Genomic DNA, 15,608 nt, shown 5'->3' on the forward strand with positions numbered 1-15,608 from the left:
AATACAAAAGATAGCACAAGTACTAAAATAACGGTGACTGCAGAACATTGTCAGTTCTACCAAGATCAACTAAACAATGGGCGGCCTGTGCTGTGTTTATTACGGATATGAAAACCCGGTTTCTAATGTTCTAAGTTTGCACACTTGCCTTTGTACCACTGGAAATGGGTGGGAGAGAGCATGAGTACTTATTTTCTATTCCGAAACACGGTGGTTCAGTTGTAAGTCTGAAAGCTAATTATAACTTTAAAAACCTAGTTTAAATACTGGGCGAGCACAGCACAGATAGCTCATGGCGTAGCTTTACCATAAGCAACAAATGTGTCCGTGTTTCATACATACTTCATTTAGTGTCAACAATTACGAAGTAAAGTAATGTACGTTGAACTGACGCTACGTCACCTAAATGACCGACTCTTTTTGTTTATAATCAGATGTTGAAATGTATTTATTCCCATAACAACATATTGCTCTTCTCCTAGATATAACCCCAAAGCGTTTTCCATGCTTATATACGTCTAACAAGCTGGCAGTTACTACTCTATCTCTGGGCACTGAATACTGTCAGAAATACTGCGTGTTCTCTGCCTAGATTAGTTAATTTGCGCACATAACTTGATTTAAATGTAATTTACTGAATTGTACTGTGTCAGCTGAATACGTCGAGGAAAAGAAAATTCGGTAACATTTCTATTTTAGAAAATATGTACAGAATGAATGTAAAAAGATCGAAATAACAATTACTATGTTGGAGAAAATAAGTCTGAATTTAATGTTAGAGAAATGAGTAAATGGTATCGATTAAACAAATACTCCAGACGATTCAGAAAATTGACAAATGCAACAAACTTGTATTTCACAAAATAAATTGTTGTTGCAGATATAAGTTGCGTAAATAATTTTAAAGGCACACTTTATCAACAGAATATAACTAATAAATCAGTTTCATTGAAAATACATTAATAATAAAAACTCGTGGAACAAGAGTTCTGTAGAGATATAAATGTTCAGAGAGATATGATTTGAATAATTAACCCTTTTATTTTCTGAAACTATCACATTGGGTAGAATGAGATATTCTGTCATATTCCTCAGTTCCGTGATGTTGTTTAAAACGTTCCTGTACGCAGTATCTAAGGAGTCCCAGAAGCCTTATATGGAATTGAGATCAAAAGATGTTGCTGGCAAATCCATAACCGTTATGGTTTCTTATTCAAGGTAATCAATCACAATCTAGGTTGTATGATACCAGGAGCTGTCATGCGTCAGTGGCAAAGTCTAATCGGATTGTACAAGTCGTACAATAGCGCGTCTCTGTATGGACGAGGGCAAACACAGCAAGATTTACACAAAGTTTATACTGATTGTACTTCACATCAGTAAGTGTACCTCTACTCAAAGGACCATTACAAGGATTTTGAGTTAAACACATTGTTCACTCCTGCTTTAAAGATATTAGCCTGTCGATGATTGTTTCAAACATAAGTTGTGTATAAAAATATATATATTATTTATTACAGTGCTATCGAAAAACTAGTTATGCAGTCAGTTGAGTGAATAAAATAATTTCAGCAGCGAACCGTAGAATTGTTTTAACATAGCTCTAACTATAGCTGCGATACTAAAGCAACTCAAGCAACTAACCGTCGAATGTATTTAGATAAATATCACTACAGCTGCGACACTAAATCAACTCAAGCAACTAACCGTCGAATGTATTTAGATAAATATCACTACAGCTGCGATACTAAAGCAACTCAAGCAACTAACCGTCGAATGTATTTAGTTAAATATTACTACAGCTGCGATACTAAAGCAACTCAAGCAACTAACCGTCGAATGTATTTAGATAAATATCACTACAGCTGCGATAATAAAGCAACTCAAGCAGCTAACCGCCGAATGTATTTAGATAAATATTACTACAGCTGCGATACTAAAGCAACTCAAGCAACTAACCGTCGAATGTATTTAGATAAATATCACTACAGCTGCGATACTAAAGCAACTCAAGCAGCTAACCGCCGAATGTATTTAGATAAATATCACTACAGCTGCGATACTAAAGCAACTCAAGCAGCTAACCGCCGAATGTATTTAGATAAATATCACTACAGCTGCGATACTAAAGCAACTCAAGCAACTAACCGTCGAATGTATTTAGATAAATATTACTACAGCTGCGATACTAAAGCAACTCAAGCAGCTAACCGCCGAATGTATTTAGATAAATATCACTACAGCTGCGATACTAAAGCAACTCAAGCAACTAACCGTCGAATGTATTTAGATAAATATCACTACAGCTGCGATACTAAAGCAACTCAAGCAACTAATCGTCGAATTTATACAGATAGATCACATTTCGTGATACAGTTCATTTCCCACGAACCACGAGCTGGTCCAGTCACTTTATCTTATATTCACAGTCTTCACACTTCGGGTCCGTTCACATCAGAATAAGCTACAATTGGTCTTCTTTCCAGCTGATGGACCAATGGGAGAGTGTATCGAAAGTAAATGTGATCAATATAAAGTGAAGCCCCATTAAAGTTAAAATGATTTGATTTAGCTTCAATTTTGTATTGTGTTCCTCTTGTCTAGAGTCTCTAGTGGTTAGACCGATTTCGTGTGACACAACAGAAAGGCCCGGCATGGCCAGGTTGTTAAGGCACTCGACCTGTAATCCGAGACTCGCAGGTTCGAATCCCCGTCACACCAAACATGCTCGCCCTTTCAGCCGTGGGAGTGTTATAATGTGACGGTCAATTCCACTGTTCGTGGGTAAAAAAGTAGCCCAAGAGTTGGCGATGGATGGTGATGACTAGTTGCCTTCTCGCTAGTCTTACACTGCTAAATTAGAGACGGCTAGCGCAAATAGCCCTCGTGTATCTTTGCACGAAATTCAAAACAAACCAAACCACAACAGAAAACTTGCTACCAAGTGTCACAGCAGTATGACAACGCTAGAAACCAGGTTTCTATAGATGTGGCGTACAGAGCACTGAAGGACATTCTGTAACTTTGTGCTGAACGTGAAACAAATAAACATAAAGCTAATGTAACTTATAGATTAGACAAAAACCTTAAAATGTCGTTAACAAAACCATGGCGTTAAGGTACTATTATGTAAACTAAATGGTGCTGTCAAGGTAATCAGTTGTACATGACCTGTTTGGCAGTCTTATAAACCTGCCTCCGAGTAGCTCAACGATAAGTCTTATAACGTTAAATATTGGGTTTCGATACCCGTGGTGAGCACAGCGAAGATATTCCATTTTGTAACTATGAGCTTAAAAAGAAATTAATAAATCTTTGGACGACAAATTTACTCTACACAAAAAGTAATGCGAACAAGTATATACTATGTTATGTAATAGCAAGTAGCTAAGCTCTTAACTAAGACACAAATATCACAATAAGACTAATTTTGATTGATCTTCTCGTTTTTAAAGGTCTTCTGCCGGTAGTCATTACAAAACGTACTTCAAATATCCAGAAATATAAGTTTTATTAATCGTTTTGTATAACGATAAGGAATGTTATATTTTGTTAAAATGAATAAAAATAAAAGTATCTTGTTGTAGATCTAGAGAGGATATTTTACATATTTTCTATATTGTTTTAATTCTGCATGCAAATTCTTTGTCTTATCCTTAATAGTTTCCATAAACATATTTAATTGGTACAAGACATGTTACTTTTCACCATTCCATTATCCTCTTTATAATGATCGTCGTACCGCATGCGAAGGTATAAATGTTTAATTGGGGTAGATTTTTACAACTACAGCCATTACGAGCACGGGGGGTATGTAACATTTTGATTTATTTTATTTCATTTTGTGTATATATGTTTAGTTTTATCATTGACCGATAGGCGGGAACTTCAGCGCAGTGTAGAGAGTCTTTTCATTGGATATTATTATTCTCTTTGACGTCGATTAGATTCTGCTATCCCATCTTTCCGTGAACCGCTACTGAACACAACATACAACGTTCGCACGTACATTATACGTTTGTGTGTACACATAAGGTGTAATTATTCAGAAAATATAATAAATAGGAAATTTTAATTTGGCCAGTCTTAGAAAGAAAATCGGCAAAAACTCATGATGAAAATATAAAAGAGGAAACGCAATTGTCTTTGAATTAAAATTAATATCTAAGGTATACAAAAAAAGAACTGGAAAGCAATATTGAAACAAACAAATTATATTGTCACGAAGACAACCGAAGAACTTATACATTAAGTTAGATGAACAACACAAAGAAATCTGATAAATTTATTTTTTCTATACTAAACTAAATTGTTATATTTTTGAGAAAGGCTATATTATATACAATAAATATATTATAGTCCTTACCTGGAAATAAATATTTTTCACAAACTCTAGGTTTTGTTGTAATTCATGCAATATTATTTACATATTATCTTATATTTTTTATAAGTAGAAATATGTTAGAGAAACGAAAAACTTACATTTAAAAGTAATTCTGCATAAGCTTCTTGCGAAAAAATGCAAATAACTGGCCTATCATTTGTTAACAAACACATTTATAACTGTATTGTGTAAAAATATCATACTTTAAAATAACCTTTTTAAATACTCCCATTTTGACATTCTTTGTAAAAATAAATAAATGTTCATAAAAAATATTTTATTAGTAAATTTAAAACCACATTAAATTACAAATTGCATTTGGTATTAGAAATTACAACTGTCAAAAAGCGCTCTCTTCAGTGGCAGTTTTTTTCTTGTGCCCAGGTAAATGACAAGGAACAGTGGCATCCAGCATGAAAGTTCGATACAGTTACTTAGCACATCTGAGTGCTCTGTTGTACTGGATGCCCTCATTGCATCGAAAGCCAATCATTTTTGCAAACGATGCAATGTAATCAGGCACTTTTGCTTAAAAACAAACACAATGCAATGTTTTTCATTAAAATAACAAACGGAATGGCAAAATGCGGTTGTAAATGGCCCACGAGCATACACACTATAATTCAAGGGCTTGGATTGACTGCCCATTTTATATTTATTTCACTATATAAAAACAGGCTCGTTTGGGCTGAAAACACTTTACATAGAAGAGCGAACAACGTTGTTCGCTCTTCTATGTAAAGTGTTTTCTCAGCCCAAACGAGCCGTTTTTGCATATAAATTTCTCAACAAGTGGGTTTCTCGTCATCACTGATTATTCTTCACTATGTTTATACATACAGTCTTCAAATTAAGAATGTTTCGTTTTCCTTTTTCATGCAGCTTTAAGTGCAACGAATAAGCAATTCTATTCAATGAAGCACAAAGAAATCACAACCATTTAATTTCTTCGCAACTGAAATCTACCTTTTAATCTACCTTTTCTCATTAGTGAAAGTGAATAGCAATTAAATTAATCAGAAAGTTAGGCAGTAAATTTGGTCTAAAACTTTAACTACAAGTTGATATTTCGGAACAACAAAATATTGTATTAATATGTGAGGCTTTGTTTTTGCAGCTTTAGTGACCGTAAATATTATACATTTCTTACCAATGATAAATTTATGTGGAAGTTACAGCTTACATTTATAAAAGTTTGCATGCTTGTTTTTAGACCAAAGCCACAATAAACCTATTGCTCTGTCTACCGTGGGAAATCAACGTTGTAAGCGGGTAAACTTACCGCTGTACGTTTGGAAAAACATTTGATAATGCCTATTAATAACGCTTTAAACTGAAACTTATAATTTACTTACATTATCATTTCTTATGTTTTAGTACACAATTACAGTCTGGATCAAAATGTTATGTCGTTTCTAAACAGCATAGAGCATGCTAATAAAATTCATTTTTAAGTCTGAAGCTTATTTATCTCAAGAGTAATGTTTTTAACTTATAATTATATATATATATTTATGGTTCTGGAGAAAGTCGTGTTATAAATAAAATATGACACCAAAATTAATCAAAATGCTAAACCCATAGTTAACAAATATTAATGTTTTCTCGCAAATATTGTTATATATTAAACCATACTATTCAGAGATGTGGTTAATAAAGCAAAAATGCGGCATCTATCGATCACAAAAGACAGGTTTTGGCTCATATTACCGTCTTTAAGAGTCCTGTTTGCGACTAATATTTCTTTTACTTAGCAAGGATTCCCTGTCGAGAAAACTGCAACTCATCAGTTTACAGGAGGCGACAGTTCGGAAGGATTTTGCTTCTGTTCCAAGAAACCAGTGGAGTGGCGAGTGCCAACTTAGCTAGTTACTGCACATTCTATGAGTTGAATTTAGCTTCGAATGTAATTTTCTGAGCTCGTGTAAAACAGAAATTTTTAGGGCTGTAGAAATTTTTTTCGAAAATTAAGTGTAAATCACAAATGTATTTTTGGTGTGCTTTAAGAATAAAACACATTAAATGATACAAGAGTATTTCTACAGTTTGAATTAATGAAAAAAGTTCTAAAACACGATGCATTTTATTTTCGCATTAAAGACGGGTTTTAGCATTTCTCAGTCCACGTACTTCATCTTTGTTCAAATAATAAAGTCAGTGAAAATATTTGCACTGTTTCTCTATAATAAAAGATTCAGTAGTCATGAAAACTATAACCTAGTATGTGTACAATTAATTATAATAAAAAAGTAAAAACAACTAGTACCCTACTCATGCAGTGATCTCTCTAACTGAGAGCAAACTGTGAGGTAAAACTTGAAAATCTATTTATCGTACTCCTTTTATTAGGCAATTAATCAATTAATTAGACAATTTATTAACATGTACCATTATGTTCTAAAGATTTATAATTCAGGTGGTGTAAGTTTTAAAAAATGTTATGTTCAACCTATTTTTTTTTCTGTTTTTATCTCAAAAGCTGTTATTATGCACTATATTACATTCCAATTATATGCATAGAATATCTAATCACATATTGTACTTATGATATATTGTGATTACTCTATGCATATAGATACTTTTAGAATCGCTTCTACGTAACTGTTTGTTTGCTTTTGAATTTCGCGAAAAGCTACACGAGGGCTATCTGCACCAGCCGTTCCTAATTTAGCAGCGTAAGACTAGAGGGAAAGTAATTAGTCATCATCACCCACCGCCAACTCTTGGGCTACCCTTTACCAACGAATAGTGGGATTAACCACCACATTATAACGCTCTATAATAACGTGACCTTCCGATTACGAGTCGAGCGCCTTAACCACCTGGCCATGCCGGCCCTCTACATGAACTAGCTATGTTTTTATCTCAATAATAAATCACCAATCTTCAAGATTTGTGGAAATGGGGAACTCTGATTAGGACTATAAAATTAACAGTAAAACATCTACAGCGACTTACTGTCGTTAGAATGGGGAATGCGGTATTTCGAAGTAAAGTCTTTTATACAGAAAAAAATACTTATGCAACTTAAGCACTCATTTCATACTTAGCAGAACACTTTTTCTTATCAATTGTTTAACAAATCAAAAAACTTCGAGTTCAGCAAATAAGTTTATCTAAAAACTACCTGAATATTAAATATCTATAAAGAAACAGAAAATATAAATTGATACAAAGACATGAAAAAGCAAAAACTTTTCAAAATGTATGACAGAAGGGATTGTCTGTGAATCACTTAAACATAACAGACTAACTCCAGGTATAAAAATTAGGGCTTACGAAACGTCTATCTAGTGAGGATATGCTTTAACAACACGGAAGAAGAAACAGGTTCAAAACACTGAAGATATAAAAATGATGGATATATTAAACACTGTGGTCCATCTTAACTTTCAACTACTTTCACTATTATTGTATATTAAATTTTAACCTGTGAACATCTTGGAAATTTTATGGCATTCTCCATTATATAGCTTTAATATATTGGAGAATTGCATTTTAGTGGAGAATTCTTTGTTCATTCCAAACGACTTGAAGTTTCGAAACAGAACTTCGAGCCATTTTATTCAAACTGACAACATAATAGAACTGACTTTCGTCATAGTTCAGTGTACTAGTATCTTCAACACAGATAATAAAGTAGAACAGCTGATAAAAACACTTTTCAGGCTATTTCCTAAATAAAAAGAGGCAAATAAAGGTTTATATCCAATGGATGACTCGTAAGCTAGGAGTTTTGTCGAAAGTTATTAACATGTCCACAAGAGTTCCACAGACCATATTATTTAACGAAAGCTACGTGATAGAGAGAGCCAACAATATATCTATAAACATAAACAGATAGATATATTGATAAAGTGTTAAATGAATCAGTATTTTAAATAAACTCAAGACGTCAATAGTCATTTGTTTGATGATCAATTGAAAAGAAATTGTTGGTCACAGTAACTCGCAGGAGTATATGATTGTTGTTCACAATAACGTATGGGAGTATATGATTGTTGTTCACAATAACGAACGGGAGTATATGATTGTTGTTCACAATAACGTATGGGAGTATATGATTTTTGTTCACAATAACGCACGGGAGTATATGATTGTTGGTTCATAATAACTTACAAGAGTATATGATTGTTGATTCATAGTGATTCACAGTAACTACCAGGAACATATTATTGTTGGTTCACAATAACTTACGGGAGTATATGATTGTTGGTTCATAACAACTTATAGGAGTATATGATTGTTGATTCATAGTGATTCACAGTAACTACCAGGAACATATGATCGTTGGTTTGCAGTAATGTATGACTGTCGATTCATCTTAACTCACACAAATACATGATTTTTGGCTCGCAGTTACTCATAGGAGCATTTGATTGTTGTATTGACAGTGTTACGTATTATAATTCATGTCGGACGAATCTCCGATTTATCACGTTACGTATTACAATTTCAAACAGCCGAAAATTTTAATTTTAATTTAAAAGTTAATTAAATGTCAATATGTCTTAAATTTATGATACTTGCCGTTTTTCGTGTAAGGTTTTGTATGTTTTTATTACTTTAACTAACCTAAGTTACTGAAGATGTTTAAAAATAGCGAAGATTATTATTAACAATTACTTTATTATTTTATCATAAAATGTCTGTGCTTCAATGGGAAAGAAATATGAAACCCATCAAAAATTCCTCTTTTTTACATTTACGACTCTTCAAACAACAATAAAAATGATTTGCTTGTCTATGCAAAAAAAGTAATCTTATATTTTATTTTCTTATTTTCTACAGTAAACAGAGCAGTTTGGATCATTTCATATAATGTATCAAATATCTTAAGTTGCAGAATCAGTATCAAAATGTGAAAGAATTTGGAACAAGCTAGTCTTCTATCTTTCAAAATCAAGTTTGAAAAGTTACGTCTTCTGTAAAAATAAATTTATCTGAATGTCCAATAAGCAATTCAACAGTATTAAAAACAAACTTAAAAGGCGAAACACAATATGATGTATATTTATTTCTCATTTTTGTGCAGTATGAATTTTGAAATACATTCATTTTATGTTATTCTATCCTATCTCGTAACTAATTATATTCTTATTATTTTTAAATATAGATCAAATCGTGTAAAGATAACTTTATTCATCATTTCAGAACCTTCATGCGTCATTTCTTCGGACAGTTCCCCCTTACTCCCATCAAGCAGACGTGTGGATAGAACTTCTCAAATTTCTACACTACAAGTGTGTTGTTTTTATTCATAGCTCGGACAACAACGGAAGGTACACTTTGGGAAGGTTCCAGAACCTAGCAGATAAAGCCAAAATAAAGGTATGTCAGTCGACCAAACTTTATGAAGTCACAAATTAGTGTTTTCTCAAAAACAACCTTGGAGAAACAGTTATAAATAAAGCCAAAAATTAAAGTTTTCTAACAGAACAGAAATATAACACCAACCTAAGGGTTTGCTCATACTAAAGAAATAAACCAAGGATTAAGATTTACTAATCCTAGATTCGTACAGAAGGTAAACTCAAGAGCAACTCAAGTGAACTTGACAGATAATGTCAAAAGCGACGAGATATGTTTTACACCTATTCTCTGCTTAAATACTAAAACACATAAGTAATTATTACACCTGTCACCCACTGATACATTAAAATAATAAGTAATTAACATATATATGTCTTCATCGAAGGGTTTCAAGAAAGAAGTGTCTGAAAGTCAATCAATTCTAGAAAACACATTTAAAATGTTTTTTTTAAGAGAAACGGAATGCAGACAAATGTTATTATAATTGTCGCTCGATCAATGCTTTAAGTGTTTATTCATTATTTCTATCGCTGAAACTGCTAGAAAGTCTGCACCGTTCTGTTTTGTCAAACAGTTGCTTTACCTTATACTGACAGGTGCGTCTCATAAGCCATACAGTTTTTTTTTATTGAAACTTCTTTATTGTTTGTAGCCTTAAAGACATCAGGTGATGACTACTCACCGTTCAAATTAATTCAGTACATTTATATAACGTTAACATAGGTGTAAAGATGAAGAAACACCTCACCGTTCTATTACTAGGCTTCAAGTTGATAAGAGATATTAGACATTCTGAGCCCAGTCGTCTTACTTTTATCCTCCTTTCAATAGGAGACTCTTGAGTAAATAAACTTGTGTTCCGGAAAATTCACATATGTCACCATGATAACCATAATGATATCAAATTAAATAATTTTACACAAGTTAAGGCACCAGTACTTCCATTATTTATTGTTGGCTTTAGTGTTAAGCTCAAATTTAAAAAGAGTATCATCGACTTGAAGTTTTCCTATATAGAATATTTATAAAGTATATGTTAATATACGCTAATACGTGTGAAATAAAAGCATTACTTGCATTAAGCCATTCATAAACCTTGAAGATCTGAACTTTCTAAAAGCATGGGAAAAGTAAACTGAGTTACATGCGGTTAGATCCTTACAGGCCTTTTTGCGACAAAACTGCAATGTCTGAACAATTAAAATCATTCAACTATGTTTCGTTATGCAGAAAATATTCCAGCTTTATAATTCTGTTATCTGAATAAAGTCTGAGTTAAGAACGTAACACTGATGTAGATTCACAAGGAGTGAGACACAAAACACTAATAAAGTCCACCTTTCTGAGCTAAGAAAGTAACACTGATCTAGATTCACAAGGAGTGAGACACGAGACACTAATAAAGTCCATCTTTCTGAGTTAAGAAAGTAACACTGATCTAAATTCACAAGGAGTGAGACACGAGACACTAATAAAGTCCATCTTTCTGTGTTAAGAAAGTAACACTCATGTAGATTCACAAGGAGTGATACACAAGACACTAACGAAGTTACAGGTGTATTTATTAACTCACATTCAACGTCATTTTTTTATCTGGATTGAATTAAGTAACATTAATAATTGTAATCCCTGAACTGAAAAGTTCACAGGTACTTAAGCTTACTTTTTTCCAGCTGGACGACGTCATCGAATACGAACCTGGATTTACAGATATCATTCACGATTTGGAAAAAACAAAGGATTTACATTGTAGAGTTTTTATTCTGTATGCCAAGTAAGTTAGCCTTCGGGTCATCATAAACACTTTCTTTTTAAATTTACCAATTGTGAACTTAGTTTACACTACAGCTATATTAAGATGATTATTTATTAATCCTTCAATATGTAAGATAAATGCAGCTAAAGATTCGGTTGCACTGCAATTGGGTCTTCTGATAGGAAATAGTGTTTAAGTAGACTTACTTATTTGTACACAGTAAGAACTTTGCTAGAGGTAATTATAAAATAATAAACGGTGGAATCTAGCGGCAAGAAAATCCACTTCATTGGTAATCAAACTGGATTATACGTATTCTTTAATTAACTAGTCTAATGCATATATCACCAACTTGGATTACTTTTTAGAGATGTTGGAAAATTAGTTATGTGTTTTTTTCGATATGTACAAATCATATAACCAGCAAAAAGCATTTTTGATACAACTATGGCTATCTTTAAACGTATCTGACAAAAATGCCAAACCCTTCATCAGAAGCAAATTGATGAATAAAAGTCCATCTTGTGAAAGCGTTCTGGTTATATGGTTTTTTAATTTTTAAATTGATTTTTAAGACCTATGCATTTTCTGAACATTAAGAATTAAAATCCATTTGAACACTACAGTACTAGGAATAGTGTTACCACATCAAAGAAAATGTAATGCAATTTAATTTTTTTAAACACGTCTATTTTTATCTAGAAACAAATAATTGAAATCAGGGGTTAACAAAATTACACATCAACGGAGTGTATACTAAAATACATCTCTCGCAATTTTGTGAACCGGGTTTGATTATTACAAGCAATTTAATTTTTTTATCCCTTTCACGTTAAAAGAGTAATAAAACTACACTTTTTATATGCAAATTATTATGATTTATAGTGATAGCATTTTCATTGTCTTTTGTGTTAAGGGATAATTTGAATTTACGTTTGTTTGTTTTGAATTTTGCGCAAAGCTACTCTAGGGCTATCTGTGCTAGCCGTCCCTAATTTAGCAGTGTAAGACTAGAGGGAAGGCAGCTAGTCATCACCACCCACCGCCAACTCTTGGGCTACTATTTTACCAATGAATAGTGGGATTGATGTTACTTTATAACGCCCTCTCGGCTGAATGGGCGAGCATGTTTGGTGCGATCGGGATTCGAACCCGCGAGTCCAAACGAGTCGAACGCCTTAACACATTTGGCCATGCCGGGCCCTTGAATTTATGTATATGTATATGTATATATATATATTTAAAATCTATAGGAAAAGAGACGTGTAATTCACGTAATTTGAATACAAAGAATATTATTTAATGATTCTGCCAACTGTAAGAAAGGGAAAAATAAAACATAATATTAAAAAATATTTTGCCATTGAATATAAAAAATGGATACCCGAAATGGTGATGTAATTGTTGATATATATTCTGACAAATATATTTTTTTGTATTTTCAAGTATAGTGGGCCCGACATGGCCAAGTGGTTAGGGCGGTTGGCTCATAATTTGAGGATCGCAGGTACGAAAATGCTCGTCCTTTCAGTCATGAGGGCATTATAATGTGACGTTCAATCCCACTATCTGTTGATATAAGGGTATCCCAAGAGTTGGCGATGGGTGGTGATGACTAGCTGCCTTTCCTCTAGTCTCACACTGCTAAATTAAAAGACGGCTAACGCAAATCGCCCTAGTGTAGGTTTGCGCGAAATTCAAAACAAAACAAACAAGATCAACTATTGTGCTTGAAAGTTGAAGTGTTTACATAGCCTGGGTGGTAATTTTTAGAAATACGGATTTGTTTTTGTACTTAGCACTGAAGATGCTGAATCAATATTTCGTGAAGTGGAGCAGCTGAAAATGAGTAGTCCTGGATATATATGGGTTGTTTCTGAGCAGGCTTTGTTAGCATCCAATAGGCCCGACGGTAAGAAACGTCACTGAAAGTATATGTAGGCACTATTATTTATAGTGTAACATCTATACACTATTCATTTATACTAATATTCAAAGTCACATACGCTATACATTTACACTAATGTTCACAGTGTGACATACAAATTGAACGCTTTCACTTAACCTACTCACCTGTTTATAATTGTGGCTCAACGAGTTATTTCGAAATTTATCTAAATAAATCAGAGTGAAAATACTAGTTAATAATGTAGCTGTGTTTGAAAATAACAATTAAAATACGGAAATACTTATGTCTCTCTTGTAAAACATTGCAAGATACACGTCTGTTGTGAATCAATTATTGTTGTGAAGAGGCTGTTACTACTGTAAGAATGTATAAAGTGTTGGTAGCTGTTACAATTATTTCTATAGAATAGATACGAGGTCTGTTCAAAACATACGCGGACTGACGTCATAAAACAAAATGTACTTTATTTAGAAGTTATAGGTCTGGGACCCCTTCCAAGTACTCTCCTCCCCAACACACACACTTATCCCGACGGTGTTTCCACTTGTTGAAACAGTCCTGGTACGCTTCTTTTGTAATGTCCTCCAGCTCCTTCGTCGCATTTGCCTTAATCTCGGGAATCGTCTCAAATCTTCTTCCTTTCAAGGGTCTTTTGAGTTTGGGGAACAAGAAAAAAATTGCAAGGAGCAAGGTCAGGTGAGTAGGGGGGGTTGGAAAGAACAGTGATCGAGTGTTTGGCCAAAAACTCACGAGTTCTGAGGGCTGAATTTCGCAGCAACGCGGTGCATTTTCAATTTTTTTGGTCAAAATCTCGTAACAAGATTCAACTGATATCCCACGCTCTTCAGCAAGCTCCCTGACAATCAGACGTCGATTTGCCCGCACCGGGGTGTTGATTTTGTCGACGTGTGGGACGTCAGTTGACGTGGAAGGACGTCCAGGACGCTCATCATCTTCAATGTACTGTCGACCATCCTTAAAACGTTCATGCCACTTGAAACATGCCGTACGCTTCATAGCAACATCACCGTAAGCCGTGTTAAGCATAGCAAAAGTTTCAGTCGCAGATTTTCCAAGTTTAACACAAAATTTCACAGTAAGTCGTTGCTCCTTCAGGTCATTCATTTTGAAATCCGCCAAACGAAAAAATCGCACTTCACTTAAAGCCGCGTAGCTAATACACAAATGAAGATATCTGCAATCGAGAAATGGCGTCGTAATTAGCTGATCTGTGCAAACCTAGCGACACCAAGCGGATTCCCCTGGAACCAACTGGAGCCGCGCAATTCAAACAGTCCGCGTATTTTTTGAACAGTCCTCGTACATTAATGTGTTGAATACGTTTGTAGTGAGCAGCAAAGTTAAAGTGGTGGCCATATTTGTTGTAAAAAAGTTCATAAATTCCATTTTGCTGTTGTGGTGAAAAAACGCTGTGTTGGCTACATATGTTCTGAGAAGTCATATTACAAAAGAAAAAAATTATTGCTCTTTCCTTTTATTACACACCGCGTTGTGGCGAGAACTACATTTTTTGTGTGCATATTTCATACCAATTTCTGTGATAAAATAACTCGTGTCTCTCTCATTATTTATGTAAATATATTCATGTAACAATTTAACATTTATAAAAGTTACTCGCAATAAAATAAATTTAAAAATCGTTGCTTTCAGGTATTTTAGCACTTACATTGGTTAATGCCTCAGATACGGCGGGGCACATCCGAGACAGTGTTTACATTATTGGATTAGGCTTAAGAGACCTAATCCACAACGAAAATATCACAGACGCTCCTGACAGTTGTGGAACTGTTGGAAAACCCTGGGAAACAGGAAAGCAGTTTGTCGAGTAAGTCATCTGTTATTTGTAAATTGAAGTGTTATGCACTTATCTATATATGTAATATATCGAGTAGAACCAGCATTTGCCTTTCTTGAAGAAACTTCTGATAAGTGCAGGTAATAACAGCTTGATTTTTAGACTTAAATTATTAAGTTTCATCTCTTTCGTTGTTCGACTTTTCTACTATTAGACGCAAATTCCTTGCATTAATACTATCTTGTTTGCAGGATTAGTTAAGATATTAACCGACTTTTTAAACAAACTTAAGATCGCCCACAATAAAATACTCTCTATTTTAATTCACCCTGTTTTTATCACCTAGACTCTGGGTGAGCTATAATATAGTGGTCACTATAAGTGCTCATTTAGAATATCCCAAGAACTGATGGTTTGGTGATGTTAACTA

General features: G+C 33.8%; 1 protein-coding gene across 2 annotated transcripts in view; it reads left to right on the forward strand.

Moving 5' to 3' along the window:
- Positions 1–15,608, forward strand: part of LOC143247321 (glutamate [NMDA] receptor subunit 1-like) — a 117,386-nt gene that overhangs the window by 57,524 nt on the left and 44,254 nt on the right. For both annotated transcript variants that reach the window (XM_076495176.1, XM_076495167.1), the window contains exons 4-7: positions 9,539–9,715; positions 11,371–11,471; positions 13,253–13,365; positions 15,034–15,208. In XM_076495176.1, the coding sequence (XP_076351291.1) occupies positions 9,539–9,715; positions 11,371–11,471; positions 13,253–13,365; positions 15,034–15,208 (566 nt within the window). The remainder of the gene's footprint in view (positions 1–9,538; positions 9,716–11,370; positions 11,472–13,252; positions 13,366–15,033; positions 15,209–15,608) is intronic.

This window comes from Tachypleus tridentatus, chromosome 1, assembly GCF_004210375.1.
Source record: "Tachypleus tridentatus isolate NWPU-2018 chromosome 1, ASM421037v1, whole genome shotgun sequence".
Lineage (NCBI taxonomy): Eukaryota > Metazoa > Arthropoda > Merostomata > Xiphosura > Limulidae > Tachypleus > Tachypleus tridentatus.